Consider the following 24,720-nt stretch of genomic DNA (forward strand, 5'->3'; position numbering starts at 1 on the left):
GTTTCTGACTGCCTGGGCCTCCTGCTCCCAGCCTTTTCCCTCTGCTCACGTGTTTCCACGTGTACTGCAAATAAGAGAGAGAGAGAGCAGGATGCTTAGTCCCTCTTAGATCAATACAGCTCTGGGTGTCAGCAGCTAGGAATGTTGGAAAAGAGGGAAGGAGGGAATTGTCTTTTATTTCCCCTGCAGGCTGAGGCCAGCACCTTTGCATTTGGGTCCATCTCTGTCAGCTGGGGAAGAAAGCCTGCTCAGGTTATTTCTGAACCAGCACCAGTGGGCAAAAAGACCAATGTGAATAAGATGGCAAAGGATTTGAGTAGCAAGAAAATACTAGAATTTTTTTCCCCTCCCTAAAATAAGGATTTTGTTCTCTAGGTGGCCATCTAGATGGTGTTTTTTCTTAGAGCTGGGCTCAGTGGGGAGAGGGATCGAGGTCAGCATGTGTTGGAGTTGAGAGGCCCAGGGTGTTTGCAAAGCAGTAGCCCCTGGTCTGTGAGCCAGAGTATTGAAGTCCAGGTTCATTCTCTTTCATCTTTCAAGAAAAGGGCTTGCCATGTTTGCTGCTCCCTTCTGACTGGGAAAACTGAGCCTTTTCCTTCCAGGCTTTTTTTTTTTTTTTTTTTTTTTTTTCTGCTGTGTGTTTAATGCGATAGCTCTGAGTGCTGTCTCCAGAAGGGATAACTAAAGGACACAAAAGGCAGGGCTTCCCAACACAATGCACGTTTAGCCCTGAAAATGCAGTATTGCCATTGCTAACAGGCCACATGCTGGCACAGGGGATAAATAGGAGACCTACAGCCTCTCCTTGTAGTAGAGGAATGCAAGCACCCTTGGAGATGGGTACTCGGGTACTCTGCAACACTCTCAAGAGTAGGAGGATGTTATAAAGTAGTTTTTCAATGGAGGGAGGTGAAAGGAGGGAATTTGAAGGAGCTTACAGAGGAGCATGGAGAACAAAATTTGTGTACGTGCAAGATGTGTAGCCTGGGGAAGAAATAAAAATTTTTCGATGCTGAATTTAAATTATTTTGCTCTCACGTTGTCATGTCTTGTACATGTTTTAAAATTATGTGTCTTCACGCAAAGAAATCAGAAGGTTCTACAGCATAAATCAGTCTCTATAGCAAACAAGGAGGTACCTATCTTAGACCTGCTATTTTCTGGGAATAAAGATGAGGCTCTATCAGAGATTGAGAAGATGGAGCAAATTGATTAATTAAAAAGTAGTAAATCATCAGTCCCACATGATTTATGTATAAAAGAATTCTGAGGAAGATTAGGAATGAATTAGCTGAACTGCTAACAAAGATATGCACTCTCATTAAAACCAAGCTCTTTTCCAGAGAGCTGGAAAGTATCTGGGGTTTATCCTATATTTAGACCAGTAAGCATTACATCTGCACATTGCAAATGGTCGGAACAGGAATTTAAAAGGGAATAATAAAACACCTGGAAGATCGTGATGTGAGAGACTTTAATGAGAACAGCTTCAGCGAAGGAAAACCATGTCTCACTACATTGCTTAGAACTCTGTGAATGTGCCCATAAAAAGGAATTAGAATGATCATCCTGGACCAGACCAAAATTCCCTCTAGCCCAGCATCCTGCCTCTGTCAGTGCCCTGTCACAGCCACACAGGAAAGAGAGAGGAATAAAAAGATTTAGATAACCCTTTTCCCTTGGACTTGATTGACAGCAACAAAGGCCATGTCTGAATTTAAGGGGGTCATCTGCTGACATGCTGACATCATCCCTTTCCCAGAAACCAGTCCTGAACTCACTGGTGCTCAGAGAGAGAATTTCCCCCACTGACAAAAAGGAATCGGGTGGTAAAATAAACAATGTTAGAGACCGCCTTTTTCAGTTTTCCTGAAAAGGATCAAAGAGGACTCCAACAGGTTGGATGTTCAGAGTAGCAATTACCAGCTCCAAGGTATAACTGTACCAGCAGTATTTTCAACTAGTGAGGCCACTGCATTGTTTTGTTGGCTCTTCACTCCCCCAGCCAAGCATTTCCTGGCAGGCCACACGTAGAGCTTCTGCTGGCCACTGCTCTGGGTGCTCTGCAGTCCATGGTGCTCTCACCCACTGTTCCCATCAGCTCCCACCCCTCTGCTGACTTGTTTTGTTTCAACCCTTGGAAGAGTAAACACAGTGCTGAGAACCAGGCACAGGCTCCCAGTTCTTAAGAGGGGCTTAAACAGCTTCTGGGACTAGCCTGTCTTGCAGAAGGCTTTAAGACAAGTCTCCTTTTTACCCTCCACCCCCTTTTTAAAATTTTTTTTTAAGGTGTAACCTTTGTATTTTGCTGCTTTATACTCTTCCTGGATTGACTCACTTGGACAGCCAGTTGATGCAGTCTTTTCCACCTTTTCTCCTTGTGATGAAGTAAATCCCTTTGTAACAGAAAAAAATATAATTTTACTTAGATGTATAGTTGCTATATGTGCCACAGAAAGGTGTTTCTGGCTTTCTCCCCAACCTTTCCAGTTTATCTCCCTTTGATTGCATTGGATGCCAAGGTGCACTTTCCCCCTGGGAATTCCTGGGAATGTTTCCTCGCCTTTGGGTTTCAGCTCCCAGGCTTATGAGAGATGAGCTGCCTGACATAATGTATTTTGACTTTTTAAAAGCATGTGACAAAGTCTGTCACAAGACACTGCTGCAAAGGCTAAGTATTCACATATGGTGACAGGGCAAGGATCCCCATAGATCAAAAGCCGACAAGGAAACAAAAAGGCAGAGGACTAAGTGGTCAGTTTTCATCCCACTAAAAGGCCAGCAGCTGTGTTTCTTAAAGTTAACTATCAGGTCACATGCTAAATATCTTTATTAATGATCCTGGGAGAGAGAGGTGAAGGATTAGGTGGTAACATTTACAAATGACGTGTAATTACTAAAGTAATTTAAGCCTGTAGCACACTATTGCAAACTTCTGAGTGATCTAGCAAGGGGGTTCATTCCTGATAAATGAGAAGTTAGTCTGTGAAGAAAACCACACAAAAACATAATCCTCTGACTAAAGGGAAAAGACTTGAATGTTGCTGTTGGCAGTTCCACAGCAGAAGCCATTTGAGATGCTGTTATGGTAGAAAAAGTGAACAAGGTGCTAGAAGGCGTAAGAAATGGGACATTAAAAATGAATTACTGAACTCAGTCTTCATTGTGTGTAGACAGATGAGAGGATAAAGCAAAATATTATGGGGAAGTTTCCCCAGCTAACAAAGTCTGATCCATGATGACAATTTCCTGTTTTCTTTTGTCTTTACCCTGCTCATACATCATCTACTATCAGAGATGCACTGATCTTTATCAGGAATAATATACTTTGGGAAGGCAAAGGCTTCCAGGGGGTTTGAGATCTTGCTAAGGACAGTTCAGTGTCAACCAATCTACAATTGACAAAAAACCTCTCTCCTATCTGTTCTCCTTCCTTTGGTAGTTACTTAAAATTCTCATCTAGATGATATAAATTGAAAATCTCAACTTTGTATTTAGACTGTTGAGATCATCAACATTTTAAACATGGATTTCAGAATTCATATGTTACTGAAAAGCTTCTTCAAGTTGGGGCTCTTATGAGACTTATAAATTATTCTTGCATAGAGAAGTCACCTGAGACTAACCTAAATGAAGTTAACATAGATTTTAAAAATTATTCTTGCAGAAGAACAGGGAGTGGTGGGAATATATGAACAGATGGGAAAGGGAGAAGAGGAGACTGAAGAAAGGGCTAATTAGGTAATTGAGGCTAAGAGGCTATTAGAGCTGACCCAGTGGTCTACTGGTAATGCAGTTCAGGGACTTGAATTTGGGATTGAGGTTGGTCCCTCATTCCCAGGCCAACACATGCTCCAAACATCATAAGGACTCTGTTTCACAGCCTGTATCATCCTGTAATTATGTGCTTTCCAGTCAACATAATCTGGAGGGATTGTATGTCAGATTATAGTGGAGACAGGAAAGAATTATGGAGTGAAATGCTGAATTTGGTCATGAAGATGTTAAATTATTATGCTAATGGATAAATTGTTTGGTGAAATTCTTTGGAATTCATCTGAATTTTCTGTTAAAAAAATTGAAATAAATGTGTTTTGAAGAGATTCTTATTAAGAATTAATTATTTCTCACCAAGCAACCTTTCCTAAAATTTGTCCAGGTCATGGTTCTCTCAAGCATGATTTTTCTTTCCAGAGATAGTAGCAAAGTAGCAAAGCAAAGACCTAAAAGGGTATTTATTTTAAGTCATTCCATTACCTTGTTCCAGGCCAATTTTTAGCTGGTGTGCTTGTGCTGTGCCAGTCTTGTCCCCCTCTATCTGTCTCCTGACCTACCTTCTTTTCCAATGCAGTCAGTGATACACATTCTTCTGGATTTTATTTGCTTATTTGCTCCCTGATGTCAGTGTATGCAAACTGTATTCTGAAGTTGTCAGGAGCTTTGCTCTTTTGTGGCCAGAGAGTCTGGTATAGGTCAAAGCCAGGACAGGAATAGTGCTGAGGTGGAACACTTCTTGTCCTCACCTTTTCTTGGTACAACATTATTTAGGCTGACTTTATTTTTTAAATTTTTCTACTTATTTACAGCATTTGTGGCTACTCTTTCGCAGTTTCTTCAAAATCCTTTTGTTTTTCTTTTTTACACTGCAAGCTTTGGGACTATAGTGGTGTGTCACTCCTTTACTTCCCTTGTTCCTTACCTTATTCAGTGATTCTTATCACAAATTAAAGTATTTTTAAATTTTATTTTTACACTGTATTTGTGGGGTTTTTTTCCTCCTGGTAGCTGCATTTCAGGACATAAATGCTGGCCATGCATCCTTCTCTTGCACTCATGATATCTTCAGAGGATGACAACATATGTATGGCTAACTAGTATTTTTGTGGAAAGTTGTCTTTTCTCCTTCTCTTTCTTTTTTGTCATTTACAAACACTGCACAGAGACATTTCTATTGAAACAATCCGTGGCTGGAATACCTGTGGTCAGTAGGCAAATCTTGTTTTGACCGAAGAAAAAATCAGCACCATTCATTATCCCTGCAGCTTAAAAGAGAGTTTCTGTGGAATAATTGCAGTGTTGGAACTGCTGCTTCAGAGGAAAGTCACTGCAGTTTGAGATTTAGCAACTGGACAGAATAAACAAAAGATGGAGGGGGGAGCATGGCTTTGGCTCTGAAGGTAGGCAGGAGGGAGGAAGAAGGGGAATTGGCTGCTTGTGCCCTGGAAATCCCACTTGTACCTGCTGCTGGCAGAAGATTTTGGATTTTGCTATCAGCTGACAGCTGCTCTCAGACATACGGAAGTGTTTTGTCAAAAGAGTGATAAATTTTGACCTTTGTTGACAAATTTTGTGTTTAGGGGAGATGGACAAGTGAGAAGTAATAGAAGGCACTGAATGAAACCTCCTCCCACAAAATCTAATTGAGGTTTGGGGAATCTGAACCAACGCTTTTCTCCTTTTGAGGGATTGAGTGTTGCCCTATCTCATGTGTAGATGCTTAAAATTAATTCAGTCAATAAAAAAATTGTTTCTTGCCAGTTTACACTTTATCAGCCCTGCCTTTCATTCTCCTAATTCTGGCAAACTGAAGGATGGTGACTTCATTTCTACCAGCAGAACCTGGGGACAGGTTTTTAGTGTTGCTTCGCATCCTGCAATCATGACCCTTCCCTACTTCTTCCCTGCTTTTTTCTCTCAAAAAGGAAAAAAAACCCAAAAAACCAAACCAAACCAAAACAAAACAAAAACCAAAAAACCCTTAATGAATTAATGGAATTTAGATTTAAAAAGGTTAAAAATGCAGTGTTTTCTCCTTGAAGTTGTAAAGAGTGAAGATACTTTACAAGCAATCTTTGTGCAGTTCATTATTATTTGAATTCCCTAACAGTTTTGATAGAGGTTGCTTCATTATTTCAATTAAAAAATGAAAGCAGCATGCTTAATGTGTAGAGTATCTGATTTTTATTAAATTGAATTACACAATATTTTGATTTTTATACTTAAGAAGAAGAAACCAGGTACTGTTAAACGTGGAAAATCTTGAGATCTTGAATTATGAAAATATTTGGGGAACATTGTAATACACAGTAGGAAGAAAGAAAGCAGGACTTGTTTTGCAGTGTCTGAAACTGAGTTAGCTGTGCCAAAACCCATTCAGTTGTCTGCAAAAAATATTTAACACCATCTGACATATTCACTGTCACTCCATGCTCTGTGAATCAAATATAAAATTATGTGCAAGAAAAAAACCCTACAAACTTATTTTGTCACAAGTAAGCTAAGAATTTTGAAGATGGTCAGCTCCACTTGTCAACAAGAATAAGCAAGAAGAAAAATAATGGCTTAGACTAACAGGGAAAGAAGTCAGGAAGAAAAGGGCTGCCTTCCAGAAAAGGAGTTTGCAGCACAAGATTTACATCCTTAGATTTTGTCCAGAGTTTGTTTGATTTCTTGCAGTTAATAACTGGGGGCATCCAGCTCTAGGACTAAAATCTAAGCACTGAGAAAGAGTAGCCAAATCTAGTATTTAGGATAACATCAGTAAATACCTGGAGGTTATTTTTGGGTCAGTAAGCTTAATTTTGTCTGAGATTGTGACTCCGGCCCACCCCTTTGAGTTCTATAGGCGGGCTTGGAAATTTGTGAATTTGTTCAGTAGTATCCCTCCCCGTGCAAAGCGATGGCAATTGAAAATGCTCACCACAGTGTGTCACCACAGCTAATGCTGCACCACAACTTGAGCATTTCTCTACAAGTCAGATCCAGTTATTTCTCTTTTGGCCATTGATTTTTTACAGCACCTGCAGTTTTTTGTTTTTGCTCCAAAGATCATCATCTTACTTTGAAGTCTCCTGACTGGGTTGTGTCTAACCCGATCCTGTGGAGGCAAGGGACTGAATAATTACTTTGTGAGTGCCATATTAAAAGCAGTCCAAAGACTATTTATGCTGCTCATTAAAGTCATTGGGAATTTGGCTGGGCCAGAGCTCCCTGCTTTGGTCATGCAATAGGGAGAGGAAAGCGGTCCAAAAATGGTTATTTTGTAATTACTTGTGCTGGGGTGCCACTAGAGGATTTGATTATCACCCTTCCATGTTTAAAACTTAGATTCCACAGAGCAGTACCATCAGTACCCCCAGTGTTTGTCCTCCAAAGCATTGATTAACTTCCAATTTTCAAATGGAAATAAGCAGAAGGTAGCAGAAAAAAAAGAAAAAAAAAGAAAAGAAAAAAGGAAAAAAAGCAGGACAGGTAATAAAAGGTTTGATTTGAAGTAAAATTCTTAGTTGAAGTTAAAATTATGTTCAAATTAGAAGTCTAGTTAGGATAAAGTTTTTGAAGTTCTGAATTATACCCCTTAGTGCCTCTTGCAGTACCAAGGAGTAAAATCTTGGGGCCTCCAAAGTCATCAGGTTTTTGATACTGGATGAGGACTGAAATTTTAAGTTTTCTTTTTCGTACACTGACAAATTTGATCCTACTGCACATACCAACACAGAGCAAATGTCCTGACTGCAGACTGCGCTGCTGCAAACAGAGGAACAGGAAAGCTCATGTACACTCACACTTGGAGCAACAAATCCACTGGGTTGGGTGTGCTGCCTTGTCAGACAGGAGGAGAAGACACTCAAAGGCTCAAGCTTTTGGCACTGGATTGTTAGCATCAAAATAGAGAGAAACTCTCAATTTCTGTGCCTCCTTCTTCCTTAGATAGAAAGAGTTTTGTCTTTATCTTTAAGACTAGGCATTCTGAATTTGTGTCAAACTGATGTATGATATCAAGCTCCATTTCTTTAAGTACATCTAGAAAACAGACTGGAAATGAGTTGTTTGCATGTTATTCTTTGTGGCTGAGCTTGGAATGGGGGTGGTTCTCCTTTAAAGAACCACTCAGGAGCTCAGACATCCGGGCAGTTGTGCATCAATTAGCAGGATGCATTGCTGAGTGTGAGCTGCCTGGAAATGAAAAAGGACAAATCAGAGCATTGAGGTTTCCACCATCGTTTTTCCTTCCTAACTACAAATCAGCTTCATTGTGACTCACAGCCTAAGAAGTTGGTGCATTTCTGCAGATCCATGATAAGATATTTTTCTTTAGTAGGAAATGCAGTTAGACTCTGCATTCTGAATCTGTTCCTGCCAGGCCCTAGATGCATTAGTATTCCACTGGCAGCTGCCTGTAGGTAGGAATATTGTTTTTGTCCATAACCAGAGGGAACAATCAGACTAAGCCGTTCCCCAGCTATAAACCAGCCAAAGTAATTGGGTTTAATTTTAATTTTTGTAATAGCTTTAAATTAATAGGAGCAGCTGCTGCCACAGTGTGTGGGTGTCCTTTTCCAGAAGGCATAGAACAAAAAAGGGAAAGAGTAAACAATAGTGTGTCTAGGACACAAAGGTTAATTCAAGAACTGAGCAATGTCTTTTCGTTATCAAAAACTCAGTTGGTGATATCTAGCACTTTGTCTCTTTTCTTTCCTTTTCTTTCTCTTTTTTCTTTTCTTCTTTAATTCCCTGATAAGATCTCAATCTGATTAAGCTCCTGTGTGTAAAGATGTGTTGTTGGTATCTAAATGCTAACTCTCTTTCTCTGTATGACTCACAAATAGATTAGCAGTGACAAAGTGCTAGGAGAGATAAAAATAGATTAGCAGTGACAGGAGTACTATTATAATTATTTTTGGAAGATATGGTTTGAATTAAGAGTTTGGGCACTTTTTGCCCTGAGAGGGTGAATTTAAACCTAGGAACTGAGGATAGTTTCTGCTGTTGTGTCAGACACCAGATAGTGAAATGTCAATACCAGATGTCCTAGACATCAAGATTAGCCATAATAGCCAAATGCAGCCATAAAGTGATGTGTCAAAGTGGATAATAAAACAGATGCTTAGCTTTTATAATGAAGGGGAAAGGGAATGAAATATCAAAAGTGCCTTTAATACATTAACAAAGTTGTCTTCAACTTGCTTAAAAGTAGAAAGTTATTGAACCAAGGAGAACTATGTGTCATTTAAACATTAACTATCAGCAGATGAATTTCAATTAGCATTAGCATTTCTAAAATCCTGAATTTCCTCCTATTGGTCTCATTTTACATGAAATTTTTATAGCACAAAGTGAGGCTTGTCCTCCATTATTTTCCCCATGCTAATTTGGAAACAAATAAAGTTCAACAACTCAGCAACACACTGTTTAAACTTGCATTACGGTTTGAGGACTGGGAGCTGGAATACATTTACCCACTGCCATATCATCTGCTTGATTTGAGATCAAATGAGGGATGTCCTATAGCACTCCAGAGTAAGGCAGAATGATAGAAATATGTTAAGATACTGAAGAAAACCATTAGGTAAGAGGGCTGCATGCAGATGGCTGGTGGCATTTTTTCCCTACTGATACTTTTTTTAAAAAGAATAAAAGGTTTGTTTTTCTGTCTTTTATATTTGTGTGTTAAATAGAATTTCCAGGTCTTAGTGATAAGCAGATGTCTTATTTAACAAAAATCTTTAAATCACAGATTTGATTAGGTTGGACAAGTCCTTTAATATCATTGAGTCCAACTTTTATCCTGGCACTGTCAGTGCTGCCCCTAAAACACGTCCCCAGGTGCCACATCTACACATCCTTTAAATACCTCCAGGAATGGTGACTCCACCACGTGCCCTGACAGCCTCTTCCAATGCTTGACGACCTTTCCATTGAAGAAATATTTCCCAATATCCAATCTAAATTCGGGATGTGGTCCCACAGTGCCCAGTACAGGGGGACAGTCACTGCCCTGCTCCTGCTGCCACACCATTGCTGGTACAAGCCAGGTGCCACTGGCCTTCCTGCCCCACTGGGCACAGCTGGCTCATGTTCAGTCACGATGGTGAACTAAGTTATTGAATTATTCCTGAATGTTCAAGAAGCAGGACATTAAAAAGGGCTGATAAATTCTTTTTCTGAGTGTAATTAACTGCATCACTGGTTCTTTATTTTACTTTCTCAAGAAGATCTCAATTCCTTTCTGTTTCTCTTTGTAGATGCTGAGTCTTGCTGGTCAGACTCGTTAACTGCTGCTAATTGGCAAACATGTACCTGTGCTTAATGAGAGGGTTTTGTCCTCTAATTCACATTAGCAATGAGAGGCCAAAACTGAGGCTCTGCAGCAGACCAGCTTCTCGGAATGATTATGAAGACACACATTACTGGTTCTATGTCTGTAAATCTTGTTATGCTTTTCCCTCACCATGATCCCAGTTTAGCTGAGATCTGCTTCAATCATTAGATGAGACCTGTTTATAAGGTTGTGTAATTGAATCAGGTAAAGTCTGCAGGACCATAGCATTTTGTTGCCAAACATGGCTGGTAAGTTACTTACATCAAATTACAAGTGCATGGCATGACTGGAGACTATTCCTGTCTGAATGAAGCTGGAAATTCCACCTAAGAAATGAACAAAGCATACAAACAGAAACAGTGAACATCCCTCATCCATAGAATGAGTTTGTGCCTCACCTCTGAAACATTACTTATTTCTTTTGAAAATAAAATAATTAGAGTTGTGTGAGAGATTGCAGGCAGATATTTGTTATTTCTCAAAGAGATACCACCTTGATAACAATGACATAAATGTCTTTATTATAATTATTTACCATCATGTATATTCATTTCTATCTTGTCAGATAAACCAGAAATGCTGAGGAGAGCAGCAGTCCAATTTGGAACGGGAACAAATACAACAAAGGAATTCTCCTTTGCCTTCTGTTTTCAGACCTGGTTATTTTCCATACCTGAAATTTTCTTGTATGATTTTTAGATTGTTTGTTGTTTTTTGTTTTTTAACCTCAAGAATTTATCTTTTGTTCCATTTATTGGCTATATGTTGATATGTATCCTGACTATTAAGGATATCTATATAAAAAGATGTTCTGAATTTCAGGAATAGTTTTGTCAGTGTTGCCTTATGCTGACATTCCTTCATTAGCTGTGCCTCCTCTCTGTGCCAGTGAATTGAACCTGTAAGAAAGGGTGTAGGTTTGGCTGGAGCCTGTCTTTGAGTTATGAGTGGTGTGAGGCTGCAGCGGCCTGGTAGTGAACTAGAGGATATTTGGACAGCCTGTGCATCCTTTTCACTTTGTGTGAATGGGCTTTCTTGGTTGTGTGATGGTCTCCCTGCTCTGGTGACTCTGCCAGCCTGGGCACCCGGGCAGAGCTGCAGTCCCTGTGGTGACAGTGGCACTGGAGATGTCACAGCCCTGGTCTGCACGAGTGCTCCCAAACACAGGCTCTGGGATCTCCTCACCAGCTCCTGAGCTGCTCAAGCTGCTCCACTTCATTTACTTTGGAGGGAACCTGAATCCCACACAGATCAGATCCCTTCTGTCCACGTCGATATGCATCAATTAATACATACTGAGGTTCCTATGATGGCATAAAACTTGGAGGAAAAAAATTAACTTACAGACAAGTTTCTGTTTGTTTTTGTTTTTCAGGCAAAGAATCCCCTCCAAAAACGTGTATTACTACCGCTGCCCAGACCACAGGAAGAACTATGTCATGTCCTTTGCTTTTTGCTTCGACCGAGAGGACGACACTTACCAGTTTGCCTACTGCTACCCCTACACCTACACTCGCCTTCAGCACTACCTGGACAACCTGCAGAGGAGGAACATGGACTACTTCTGCAGGGAATTGCTGGGGCTCAGCGTGGTAAGTACCAGCAGGCTTCCTTATGGATGTCTATCTACCCTTAAATGCTTCCAGAGTATCATTCATCATCCTTGCTAAAGCAGCCACATACACAGATTTGTTTTCTTGCTATCAATGACACAGGAGGAAGTGTGCCTCCATGGTGAAATATAGGCAAATGCTAATTTAATTTCACATAAAATATTTCCTTTGTGAGAGTCAAGGCAATGCTAGATTCCTGTGTAGGATCAGTTCACCTCTAAAGACATTAAAAGATGAAAGTGAAACAGCTTTATTGAAGAGATGTGATTTTTAGAGTACTCTGACCATTTGTCTTTCTGGAAGTGCTTTTCTGTTCGGAAAGAAATATGGGGTTTTTGACCCAGAAGACAACTTTTCTTGATAAAATAATGCAAAACATGCACAAACCAGCTATTTTCTTTTCTCTTAAAAATTCGTGCTTTGGTCATTTGCAATTAGAAGGGATTTAGTGGTCTCTGTGTAGATCCTAATGGCCACATAAAATGAAGTGTCACAGTTCTTCTGGAGCAAGAAGGAGAGTTAATGGTGAGGCTGAACTTCTGTTCACTTTGCTATAATCTTCCTCTGAAATGTTGTCTGTCCAGGGGATTTGGTAAGCATGACTCAGCCACTCCCATGTCAACTCAGAAATCATCAGATTAAAAAATAATAGCTCAAATACCTTTTCTCCTTTTTTTTTTTTTGTTTTAACTTCTGCTTTCTCTGACTTTATAATGCACTTGTATCACGCTCTTAAATCTTTTCTCTGAGATTTGATTTGGTTGAAAGTTGTAGTGTGTGTTTCAGAATCAGAAAGCTGTGAAGGCTGCTGATCCCAGCAGCAGGGGCTTAGAAAAGAAAGCCAGCATATATTGTGAATATCAAAATGAAATCATATGTATACCCTGCACTGAAACAAATGAAAGACTTCCATCATTAAAGCAGGCCATTGAGATTCGTATGGTGACATAAAACTTGGAGAAAAAAATTAACTTACAGACAAGAGCAAAAAACAGAATTAAAAAAATATGTATTTTTTTAACCCTTTTTGTAGGTTAAGTACTGTTCTTGTTCCAAAGATGACTATTGCATATCCATGAACTGGCATTAATTATTAATCATTCCAATTAGAGGGACAAACAATTATAAGGGAAAGGGGTATTAAAAAATAGAAAAGTAAAATCTGCAGAGGCTGGGCGGAAAGAGCACTATCATCTTAATGTGTGTAGGGCTTTAATTATTAATCTTAGAGGACAGAGCTGTCATTAATTCTATAATAGAACTGAATTTGTTTCCTTTCACTCTGAAACTAGTGTATAAACAGTCTCATTTGCATATTCATCAAACCTCTGATCTGACTGATTAAAACACAGAGATTGAAGGATTTCTCTTTTATCTGCATTTTGACAGACAGAGCTATACTCTTAAATCTTGTTAACATTGTGTTACCAGTAGTTGCTAAATATTATTTTTCATATTTCAGCATGCTAAACAAACAGATGCCACTCAAAATGTGGCAGGAAATGTGCTGTGTATAAGTCCTGCTTTTATATCTATATGTACACACACAGTATGTTTTGCAGAAATTGATATGGTAACATTTTGCAGCTCCCCAAGCTGTATAAAAAAGCTTCTGAATCAGGCTCATGCTGTAATCTTTGTGAGCAACATTACAATCTCAGAGCATTTCTGGCTTTTCTCCACACACAACTGTCCTAGAACAGCTTGGTAATTTAATGTCTTTGCTGAGCTTGAATAGACAATTTCCATAAGTTCTCTGCGAGTTAAATATTTTAACATAGAGCTTTGTTGCTATCATACATCTTTAAATGGTGAAAAACAGGATCCTTCATTCTTCACTGCACAGTGCTCCATAAAAGCAGAAGCTGGCTGTACTTTGGAGAATTGCGTGCCATATAGGATAGATTTAGAGCTAAGAAAGAGAGCTCTGTCCCTGCCCTGGCCCCTTATGTAAGATAAGAGGAATCAGATTGGCATAAAGAGGCCCTCAGAAGCTCTATTCCTGGCCAAGGGACGATACCCCTGGCAGCACATGGTGAAAGGTATTTTAAAGGTGCCATCTGAGGACAAACTCTGGATTCCTCATGCTGGGCACAGGCTGAGGAGGGAGAACATGGAAGGGGAGGGCTGCAGCACATCTGTCGAGCTGCCACGCAGCTGCTGGTCCCCTCGGGTTCATTCCAGGGGAATTTCACAGCCCCCTGCTGCAGTCTGTGATTGGGAGGATGGGGAAGTGTTTGGAACAATTTCACTAGGTGGTTTTGAGCTGTGTATCTTGGAGATGGCAGAATCTCACCACAGATCTTTGGAGCTGTTTTGGTTTGGTTTTTTGTTTTCTTCTTTGTTGTGGAAAAGTAAAACTGAAGTCACAAGAAGCCATGCCTAGAGGATTACTCCTGGAGGCTTTCTGAGTGCACATTTTGCTGCATATAATGTTTTCAAGGCAATCTAATTTCTAATCTAATTTCATATCTTCTCTAAAGAAAGTACTCTGCCTCCGTTAACTCCTGAAATACTATCACTAATTCTATGAAAATTGAAAGTGAAATATCTGTATGGGACATGTAATTGTCATTAGGATGGAGAATGACAAAATGGTTCAGAGCCAAATGGCAAAGTTTCCCATTGCCATTTAAATGGATAACTTAGCTGTACTATTTCTGACCTTTTAATGTTTATATTCTTTACTTCAGAGAGCTATTCCACATTCTAGATGTGCCAAATGTTCTTGAAAATAGTCTCTCCTGCAAGTGAGCTGAGATGGTCACCCAGGTACCATTTAAACTGCTATTTTCATTCTGCTGTTATTGGCCTTGGATAACTTCAGATTTTCTTTGGTTTGCCCCAACAGATCAGATGTTCAAAATCTGTGAGCACTTTTTTAAATGGTGGAATTACTTTTTTGCATGTAATTGATGTGTCTCTCCTCTCAGCAAATACTATGCAATATTTCACAGCACAAGGTAATTAAAAACAATTTTTATATTTCTGTGAAAATATAAGCACATTTTACATTTACATAGGCACATTTTATATTTGCAGCACCTATTTTATGATACTTATTCAGTCTCATATGCAATAGCTATATGTGTAGCATTATAACCAATTTTTAAGAGTTGGCAAAATTTTGGAATGGGTTTTCATTTGAAGCTGGTAGTCCAAATTGCCTGTGTGTGCTTGAAGTGTGTGGACAATAGATGGGACCTATACCTCCACCAGTATTTCATGGACATGCATAATAAATTAAATGAATTTTGGACAGCCTGGCTCAACTCCTACAGCCCACTTTACAAATTGACACTGGCTGGGCATTATTTTCATTACGCACTCCAAAGAGAACCAGGATTAATCAGAGCCAGATACTTCCTTTCACTCCATTAGGCAATGGTGCTTCCAAATTACACTTGAGGAGAATTGTGACTGCACATACAAACCACGAGCCTCAAAGGGACTCGCACAGTACACAGAGCCTGGAATATGGAATTCTGTTAAATTAAATATTAAACACACATATTTTAAAACAAGAAGGCAATATGTCTAATGTAGAGCTCTGTAAATGAGCCGATCTCTTAAGTCAGATATGGAACACTGAAAGACTCAGACTGGAACACAGAGTGCTTCCTCCTGACTCCACACCACTTTGGGGTATGCTTTTAATTTACATGAGTTACTCCCGATTCATGCTGGTACCAGAGAGAAGCAGAATGATGCCCTAAGAGTGTGAAACTGCACACCAGATGTCACATTGCCGCTTCGTTGACCAAATTTCCTTTATTTACTGACTAAATGACTTCGTACCCAAGTAAAAATTCTTGATCGGTTCTACCATTTTCTACTGGTCCATTTTTAACTGCTCAGTTATGAACGTTTCAAAGCATGAAGCAAAGAAAATAGGCAGTTTTTCTAAGGTTAAAATTCCCATTTCTGCATTCAACTCTGGGTTATGTAATAACAGCTCTGTAAAAGAAAAGTATACTCTTGGTCTTTGGAAAAAAAATAGAAGTTACAGGCTTCTGTGTAATGTAATGTACCTCTGAAATCCTGTTGGTGTCAGATACTGTATTTTCCAATGGGTTTGACTGTAACTAGGTTGAAATGTCATGTAAATGTAATTTGTGGCAATTTACTTGGCCTGAAAAAGGCCACAGAAATCGTGCTTAGGAAAAGTAAATCCCCTTTCTCATTTCTCAGTAGTTTAAAAGTGCAGCTATGTATATGTTCAGGACACATTATCTTTATGCAGTGGTGTATTTTTTCACTCCTATAGTGCTGCTGTTCCCTAAACATTTGTAATGTGGATGTCATCCCAACACTGTATGTGAGATTTTAAATGTTCCTACAGCTATTTTCTTAGCTGGATTGGATATCAGCAGAAGTAGAGTTAGACCTAAAAATAACACCACCAGCAGTTCTTTCCAAAATAAAATATGATTTATAGCATATAATAGCACAGTGTGCTACCAGGGAAATTATATAAATAACATGAAAAATTGCAGGGGACTATTCTATACCATCAGTTTTAAGGAAAATGTATTTTTTACAATTTAAAGGGAGTTCTGGGAGATAACCTGGCCTGTGGGAATCACAGAATAAGATAAATAGGTGAAATGATGTTACTGTTGAATGTTGCCCTCTGTCTGTAGGATATATACAAGGGTTCATGGTAAAACCAAGAAATACTTTGGTGTAAGTTGGCAGCAGTATACAGTTTTTGAAAAAAACAAACAATGAAATCATAATTTGCAGCTAATATCATGCAAGGTTACTAAATGCATAAGCTGGTTATTTCTTAAATTAAAAAAAGAACACTGATAAAGTAAAATAATTTCTAGAAGGACTTGCATTAACTGTTCTTTATCTAATTATGAGTAAAAAAGTCTTAAATTGTGAAGAAGGATTCAAATCTTAAGTCCATTTTGCAGCTCACATTTTATAACTACCATTCTCTGTTTAATAAAAAAAAATCTTGGAAAAAGCACTTCACCAAAAAGAAGCTTTGAGCACAAAAAGCCCATTGAGGTAAGAAATCATCTGAAGAAAAAAAAAAAAAAAGTAATGATCCACTTTATTAAGAAAAAACTTCCTGAAATAACTGACAGCAAATGAATTGTGTGTGGCAAAGTTAGTCCATGCAAACTGTTTTCATGCACAGGTCCCAAGCTTTACCCTTTCATCCTGTAGCCACTCAGGGAAACCTTCGGAAAGTCAGTGACTTTTCTGAAGTTTTCACTAGACTTTTTGTGGCTGTTCAGGTTGGCCTTTTGCTTCATGGCTCTTCCCATTTCCAAGTCAGACTCTTCATCTCACCTTTACTCCACGCTTGTCCTTCATCTGGCTTGCCCTTTCTTTACCTCAGATCTAACCTTCCCTTTTCTTTCCATTTAGTTTGTACTCTCCTAAGCTAGCCAGAAGAAAGAAGCTGTGGTATTTGTTTTCTGCTCTTATGTTACTTATCCTGCTTTGTTCTTTCCTATTCATTCCCCTTATCTCTTTGAGTTGTGAAGGGCAAATCCAAAATAGCTGTGAGGTCTTTTAAATACCAGGACTGCACAAGGTAGTCATGCTCTCCTGTACACACTCGATATCCCCACCTCAGTGCCATTTCACATGACTTCATATTCTACTCTGGGACTTGTCTTCCTTGTCCTTCTGTCTTTTGTCTTCCCTATTTGCTCCACCCCTTAATATGTACTCCTGAATTTCCAGAAATGCTGGAATAATATGTTGTTTGTCCAGGCTTCAACCCAGAAAGGGAACACTAATGATCCAGTCAGATGTCCTGAAATTGCTGAACTCACAGCCAGGTGCAGGAAGGCATTTCAGGGGCTGGCTCCTTTTCTCATGCAATGGCAAATTTCAAGTGAAAGGCAGGTTTTACTCATTCCTGTCCTCAGCACTTCCTATTACTTGGTTGAGTGCCACAAAGCTCCATGGGGTAACCTTAATCCCAGTGGGAAAACTACTGGTTTTGTCCACACAGAGAATTCAACCTCAGATCTATGCAGTTGCCTTCAGTTACTGGACCCTAAGCTTCTGGGAACACAAAGAACCTATTGTTACTTTTCCATGTTCAGTGCTGACTAGAATCCCTGTTTTTCAGTTCGTGCCTGGGAAATAACATAGCATAACCAATTAATAGAACCTCATAAAAATCCCCCAGTCTGAGGTCCTGTGTGTACACCAACATCAAGGTTTTTCATGGTTTTAAAATCTATTTAGTTGCCCTGCAGGCCATGAGTGTATTTTGAGGTTGTGTAGGGCCCTGAGAAAACCCTAGAATGCCTTCAGTCTTCTTGCCCTTCCATTTCCAGAAATGTGTTTTCCCTGCTTTGTAGCACAGCACTAAGCAATAATTACCATGTTGGTAGTGATGCTGGATGTGCTGGCGCGGAGGGGAAATCGTGCTATGTGGAGCTATTAACTACATTTGCCCCGTAGCACTTCACTGCATTGACTCTGCTGGGATTTTGGCTGCGTTTGAGTTGGTTTCTGTTTAGATCTCCTGAGTGGTGACTGTGTAATGCATCTGTGGGGCTGGAGCACTATTTTAATCTTTATTCTTTGACTGTAGACCCAGAAGACGGTTAGCCTGGCTCACATTACCTGTAGGATTGAAGGCTTATTTAACAATTTCAAAGTCTGCTCAGTCCAAATGATTTGGATTTATGCCTTTTAATTAAACCAAAGAAAGAACTATTTATTGATTTAACTTCATATCAGCTCTAGAATGTAAGTATTATGTATTAAAATCTCTAAATACCTCAGGCAAAATCTTGTTCACATAATTTATGTAAACTGAGCATTGTGGCTCCGATCCAGCAAAACACTTAAGTGTAGATTTAAACTTGTTAAATATGTTAAATAAACATGCTCAAGACACTGGCACAGTTCATGACATCAAGTTTAATGTGTGTAAAATGTCTTTAAGTTCCAAGGTCAAAACAATCAGCACTTAGGCCTGGTGCCCTAATGTTTTGTTGTGAACTTGTACTACCACTATAACAACATGACTACAGGTAAAAAATAATAATAAAAACTCCCTTTTTGCACTTCCCTATAAATATGCTACATGTCTGTGTGTAAAGTGAATCCCACCATTGCTCAGCAATCTTTATTTTTTTTTAGTAGCGTATGAGTAAGGGTTGCATTTGAGGCCTTCTGCATAAGAGATTTGTGCTAATCCTGGAGTTCTTTGTCCTTGCCATGCCCATGTTCAGGAAGACTTTATCTCTTTTGTCCTTAAGCCTTGAAAGCTAAAAGCTGGCTCTAAGAAGACTTCTGCCTGTATGTCAGAAGGGATTTAGGTAGATATCATATAGAAATGAGAAAATAAAGACATAAGAACATATTTTGATGCAGATTATAAGATAGTAGAGACCAAGGCAGTGTAGCTCATGTGGCCCCAGCTGGCTGAGTGCATCCTTACTGGTGACCCAAGTATTTGAAGATATGTACTTGAAGAGAGGAAGTAAGGCTCATGAAAATATAATACATACAAGGAAGCACAGCTGAGAGATATTTTGTGTAGCCTGTGATCTGTGGTTGATTTCAGTGTGATTTTAATGATCCTTACTTTTCTACACTGTTAGCAAAGTATTTTTGAATCAAAGAATTGTACAATGATGAAGCACACCAAACTTACATGTAAGGGAGGCTAGTAGCATCCTTATTTTAAGACATAATGTTGCATTCAAACATATTTTATTTTAGAAGACTATGATATTCCTGGAAAAGACAAAAAAGGAGTGTTTTCATAGAAAATGTTGCTGCTGTTGAAGTGCTGCTATTATCCACAAATACTGAAAGCAATATTTATCTTTGTTTTGAAGACAAAATGACATACAAATAATATGAGGAGACAGAAGCTTTTTAATGTAAAGCAGTAGGTACTTAATTGAAAACTCTTTTTTTCACTTCTTAGGAAATATAAGATACAGCTTAAAGCCTTTTTAATACTCTTTAAAAGAGATCTTACATGGCAACCAGTCATATTGGTACATGAAAAGAACTGCAGTCTCTGATAAAGATCCTCTTTTTCATGTTTTCAAACAGCAGCTGAGCACCATACTGTGGCAGCAGAGAACAATCTGAGAAAATGAACACGGATTGAAAAGGCCCCAGTTACATGACATTTCCAGTGGAAAAAAAAAAAAAAAAAGAGCCAGCCTTAGGCCCACAGTCAAATATTTTCACTCAGAATTCCCTAGAATTGTGGACATACCTTTCTACAGAAAGTGTGTTTTTCTGAACCACCTTTTCTGATGTTCTAATAAATGTGTGACATGGAGAAAGACAAAGGAGAGGTACCATCCATTTTAGGAGTTTTCATGAGTATGCATGAAAGAAAAATCTGTTTTAGAAATAATTTCCCTCCCATTTATTTTTAATTTCTCATCAATTGCATCCAATTTTGCACTTATTCCTAATTAGTTGAAATTTAAGGTTACTATTACTTTCTCAAAATCTGACAACTTCGGGGTTTTACAATGCATACCTTTTTCCACCTGCATTATGGTGGTTTATAATAATGCATTAATATCCATAATTCTATTTTTAATCAGCTTCTTAATTCATTAGTAACAGCTGCATATTGTTAAATGTTGTTTGTTTTTCCTTCTCCTCCCCCCCCCTTTTTTAAAAAAATCTATGTTGCTTAAAATTAAAATATTAACTAGTCTTTCCATATTTATGAATGCTGAACAGTTCTCAGCACGGAATAAGGGAAAATCTCATGCCTGTCTTTAAAGAAAACATTTTTTTTTTTGAACTTTTGCTCCGACAGCCTCCAAAATATTGCATAAATACCAGTAAGTTAAGGTTCATAACATTCTTCTGACTGCAGTGTCATTTTATGGGAAAGGAGATTATTGCAGAAACCTGGACTGCTTGGAAGCAGCCTGTGGGAAAGCCTTTGGTGTTCGTTTTGAGAGGTCAGCCATAGCAACCAGATAATTTAGATGGAGTTCAGGGTAGGATCGAGTTCCCCAATCCTTGTCAGGACCCTGGACAGCGCAGCCCATCAGGATTTCCGAGGCACTCCCGGCACATTTTCACATTCACTTCAGACCAACTTCTCTTTTCAGAGCTCCAGATGCACAAAACTGAGCCCAAACTTCTGACATTTACACCCCAAAAAATATTTAGTGGTTGGGAAACCAGGCCCTATTTTTTTAGCTGCTGAGCTCCTCAAATTATGGCCGTGGTTTTCAGGAAAAGAGCTAGAAATGCAGTCTGCTATTTTGCACAGTTTATGTGATTCAAAACCTCAAGTCTGTTTTTCTTATTTGCCTTCTGAGAATGAAAAATAGCCAGTAATGTGTTATGTCTGATGGGAAATTTATAGGAATGTCAGAGATGACTGATTAAGGGCACTTTATAGATTAACAGATGATGACTAAAACAGAGGTTGATGGTACTATTGTGAAAAAAGAGGAGGTATTTTGGCAATACAGTGAGATCCATCAAGACTTGTCTGAGACCTAGACATAGATATTAATCCAAACAATGAATATTTCAAAATCTGAAAGGTACTATGTAGAACAAGAATAGTATTGCTGCACACAACAGGGTGCTCAGCATCATTGCATCTTCTTTGTCTCCTGTGAGTGGATATAATATACTCTCCTTGCCTTAGTCTGTCTTCCCCTCTAAAGCTTAAGGAAATGGGCCAAATCTAGCTAATCAAGTTATTACCATAAATAACTTTGCTATCTTCTGTGTGGGGACCATCTATCTCTTAGGGGAATTAATGATATAGAGGTTCTTAGAGAATTCATAAAAGGTTTTGGGGTGGGTTATTTCTTGTTTTGGTTTTTCCTTTAAATTTTAGTGGCCTCTTTATGGAGAGTCCAAACAATTTGTGTCCTTGCCCTCAAGGGAGCAAACTGCTCAGAATGTGAAGTCAGGAAAACAGAATATGTGCTCCAAAGGTGTACCTTACTGCTGTTGTAATCATCCTTACAAGATGCTGGGGCAGCACCAGATTTGCCTTCAGTTCCAGCTGATTTTGAAATCCCTCAGAGCTTTAGGAATAAAACTGCACATATCCTCTAGATTTCTTTTATAGAAATAGATAAGGTTTTGTAACAGCAAATAACACTGTAGAGCTGAACAAAATTGTCCTCCTATAAGTGAGACTTGGATGCACTCAGACCAAATAAGATTGTAGACTCATACTACACAGCCTCATAGAAACACAGAGGAAAAGGTATTATATTCCCCATGGTCAAACAGAATTCTTGTCCATTGTGGCTGAAACTCCCATTAGCCATGGCAACCAGGAGGGAAATACACAGCAACAGATAACATCTAATTTAATGCTGACAAAGAGGTGGGATGCATTGATCTGTTTGGAAGAAAACTTCATTCTTTTTCATTCCTATAATTCAGATTTTCTCATTACTGGACACAGATGGCAAAATATAATTTTATTAACTATGACCATTTGTTTTGTGGTTCATCAATTAAATTGCAGAGATTACAGAGACTGGTTCATGCCAGCCATTAACAGAAACAAGTTAGTAGCTAGAGCTATACTGCAAATGGCTATAGATGTTGCATACAGTGCTTCAAGATCATTTGTTGCTATGACAATAATGGAGCAAAATGACTGTGGTCTCTGAAATCTCAGATTTTTCATCTTCCCAGAGAAATACAGGCAAATACAAACTCTTTTTTCAGAAATCTTGACTTCCTTTAGAACTACAATGAATTTATGTATGTTACAATGCAATGAATTTATGTATGCCGGTCTCTCTCTGCTCATTAGAAAGTTAAATCAAAAAAAAAAAAAAAAAAAAGGAAAATCAATTTATTGCAAAGCTCCTGGACAACAACCATTTCCTCTCCCATGTACTGCAAAGTCAGTATGAACCGTCAGGTAGCAAGTAGAGTAAACTGATGGTTCCTGTAGCAGCCATCTCCAGAATCTCCTGTACTAGCCAAGTAAATTTTTGGTAGAAGTGAATGAGAACTGCATGCCAAAACCTTTCCTGTTCTCATCTGTCTTTCCTTGTTTGATAAGGACTGCATCTGTGTTCATTTTTTAACAAACTGGATTCTAGAAATTATTTCCACCCCAGTTTCATGTGTTTGTATGTAATGGCACAAATTTCCTGACATGCTCAATCTGAAAACTTACTCAGAAAGAAAAAAGTTCTCTCCTGCAAATGGGGACCACAGAGTAATTGGTCCTTAATCCCTTTTTTAAGATAACCTAGGGGAGTGACCCTTTTTTATGTGTATGTATTTTTTGAAATGCAGATAAGCTCTTTTCTTTCATACAGTCGCAAATTCTGATCTTTACATGCAATAGCGCTGAATCACAACAAGAGGTTTAGAAAGACTGATGATGATTAACATCCCTAAAATAATAATTCACAAAAGACACCTTCTTTGATTAGCTTCAGAAGTTGCTCCATGTGGTAGAAAGTAGGATAGCCTGTACTCTGGCAGCAGCACACACTACATGATTTATTGGAAAATGTCAACAGGAGGTGTGTCTTTAACTCAACAGGGAGCCCATGTGCGCAGACAGTTCAGAACATTGGGTTTTTCTTGGAACTGTATTGCACAGAAATTTACTAGAAATCACAAAGGAGTTTCAACATATTCTTTCTTTGATTCAAAAAACCCCATAATGATGATAAGGTGAGGATCACAGCCGACTGCATAACTGCATAATGTGTTGTGGTAGTAAACCTCTAGATCAGATCTCCCTGGCTGCACTTAGCACTGGTGGCAGATGTATTTCAGCAATGACCATGGGTAGAATTCCTTACAGCAGCTTCATACCACCTCCTGTGTGCTGGGAATACCCATCTGCACTGCTGGCTGCAGCCAACATGAGCACAAAATTTTACAATTTTTGTTCCAGGGGCAGTCCATGTTTAATCTCTCTGGGAGACACCTTCACCCTATCAGACTTGTGTAAACTGATTGCTACTCCAATGATCCCAAATTCTGAGAGCCTGGAACAATTCTGTTAATAGCTAACATGCAGCCAAGATTGCTTGTTTTTAGAAGTCCATTGCATCTCAAAGCATTATGTGTGGCTATATCCTGATTTCAAAAGCTCATATTCGTTACAATTGGAAACATCATAATTATCAATAAACTGGAATCTATCTGAATGGCAATAATTTCTATAAGGAAAAATGTGATAATTCTCACATTTCCTATCTTCTGATCAATACCATTTGAAATATTTAATGTTTTAATGTTGCTAATTTTGGACAGCCTCTTCTTTCAAATTTTTTCTTTTTTTCTTCCTTTTTCATTTTTAATCGACAGAGCATCTGAAAGTGCCACAGTCAAGCTGAGTATTTCATAATGCTGCATTCAGTTTCTATAGAATTGGGTAAAGGCCTTTTTTTTTTTTTTTTTTACTATTATCAAAACCACTTCTATTTTTCCTCTCATTTTTCATGGCACCTGCACTGGAGCACTGATCACAACCTCCTAACCCTCCCCCTGTCCCAGCTGCCTTCTTTTGGAGTGCAACATCAGTGACAGAGGCAGCAGGACAAATCTGAAATTTGACTCCTCCTGAGCTGTGCCTCATTACCATAAAGGTTCTCCTAGATTATATCTAGATGGTTTGTTTGTTGTTCCAGAATGAACCAAATTATTATCTCTGCCTTTTCCTAAGCTTCATGCTTTGAGGATATAATTAATTTCTAAGATTCCAGGAGATCTTTAGAGATCTACTTTCACACAGCTAAATTATGCAGGAATCATCTTGATTCATTGGCTGTTTAGGTGGTTTTGAGACAGGTCTCCACTCTCAACACAATCAAAGAAGGGACAAAAGTAACACAGACATGAAGTTATTCAGTAGTACCTTGTAGATACATTCTGACTGTTGGGTAAATCAGTGCGGGACCTATTGGAGTATTTAACATTCTTTATGTGGCAAGAGTTGTCTTGTGGTTTGGATTTCTTTGCATAGAACAGTTCTGACATAGTTTCTTCTTCAGCAGAGCAAGGATTAATTTGTTTAATTTA

At 38.7% G+C, this 24,720-nt stretch overlaps 1 protein-coding gene across 1 annotated transcript in view; it reads left to right on the top strand.

Moving 5' to 3' along the window:
* The window catches only part of BEND5 (BEN domain containing 5), an 883,422-nt gene that overhangs the window by 341,044 nt on the left and 517,658 nt on the right, over positions 1–24,720 (top strand). Inside the window, exon 5 of the mRNA XM_038144486.1 lies at positions 11,478–11,694. Coding sequence (XP_038000414.1) covers positions 11,478–11,694 — 217 coding nt within the window. The remainder of the gene's footprint in view (positions 1–11,477; positions 11,695–24,720) is intronic.

Source organism: Motacilla alba, chromosome 8, assembly GCF_015832195.1.
Source record: "Motacilla alba alba isolate MOTALB_02 chromosome 8, Motacilla_alba_V1.0_pri, whole genome shotgun sequence".
Classification (NCBI taxonomy): domain Eukaryota; kingdom Metazoa; phylum Chordata; class Aves; order Passeriformes; family Motacillidae; genus Motacilla; species Motacilla alba.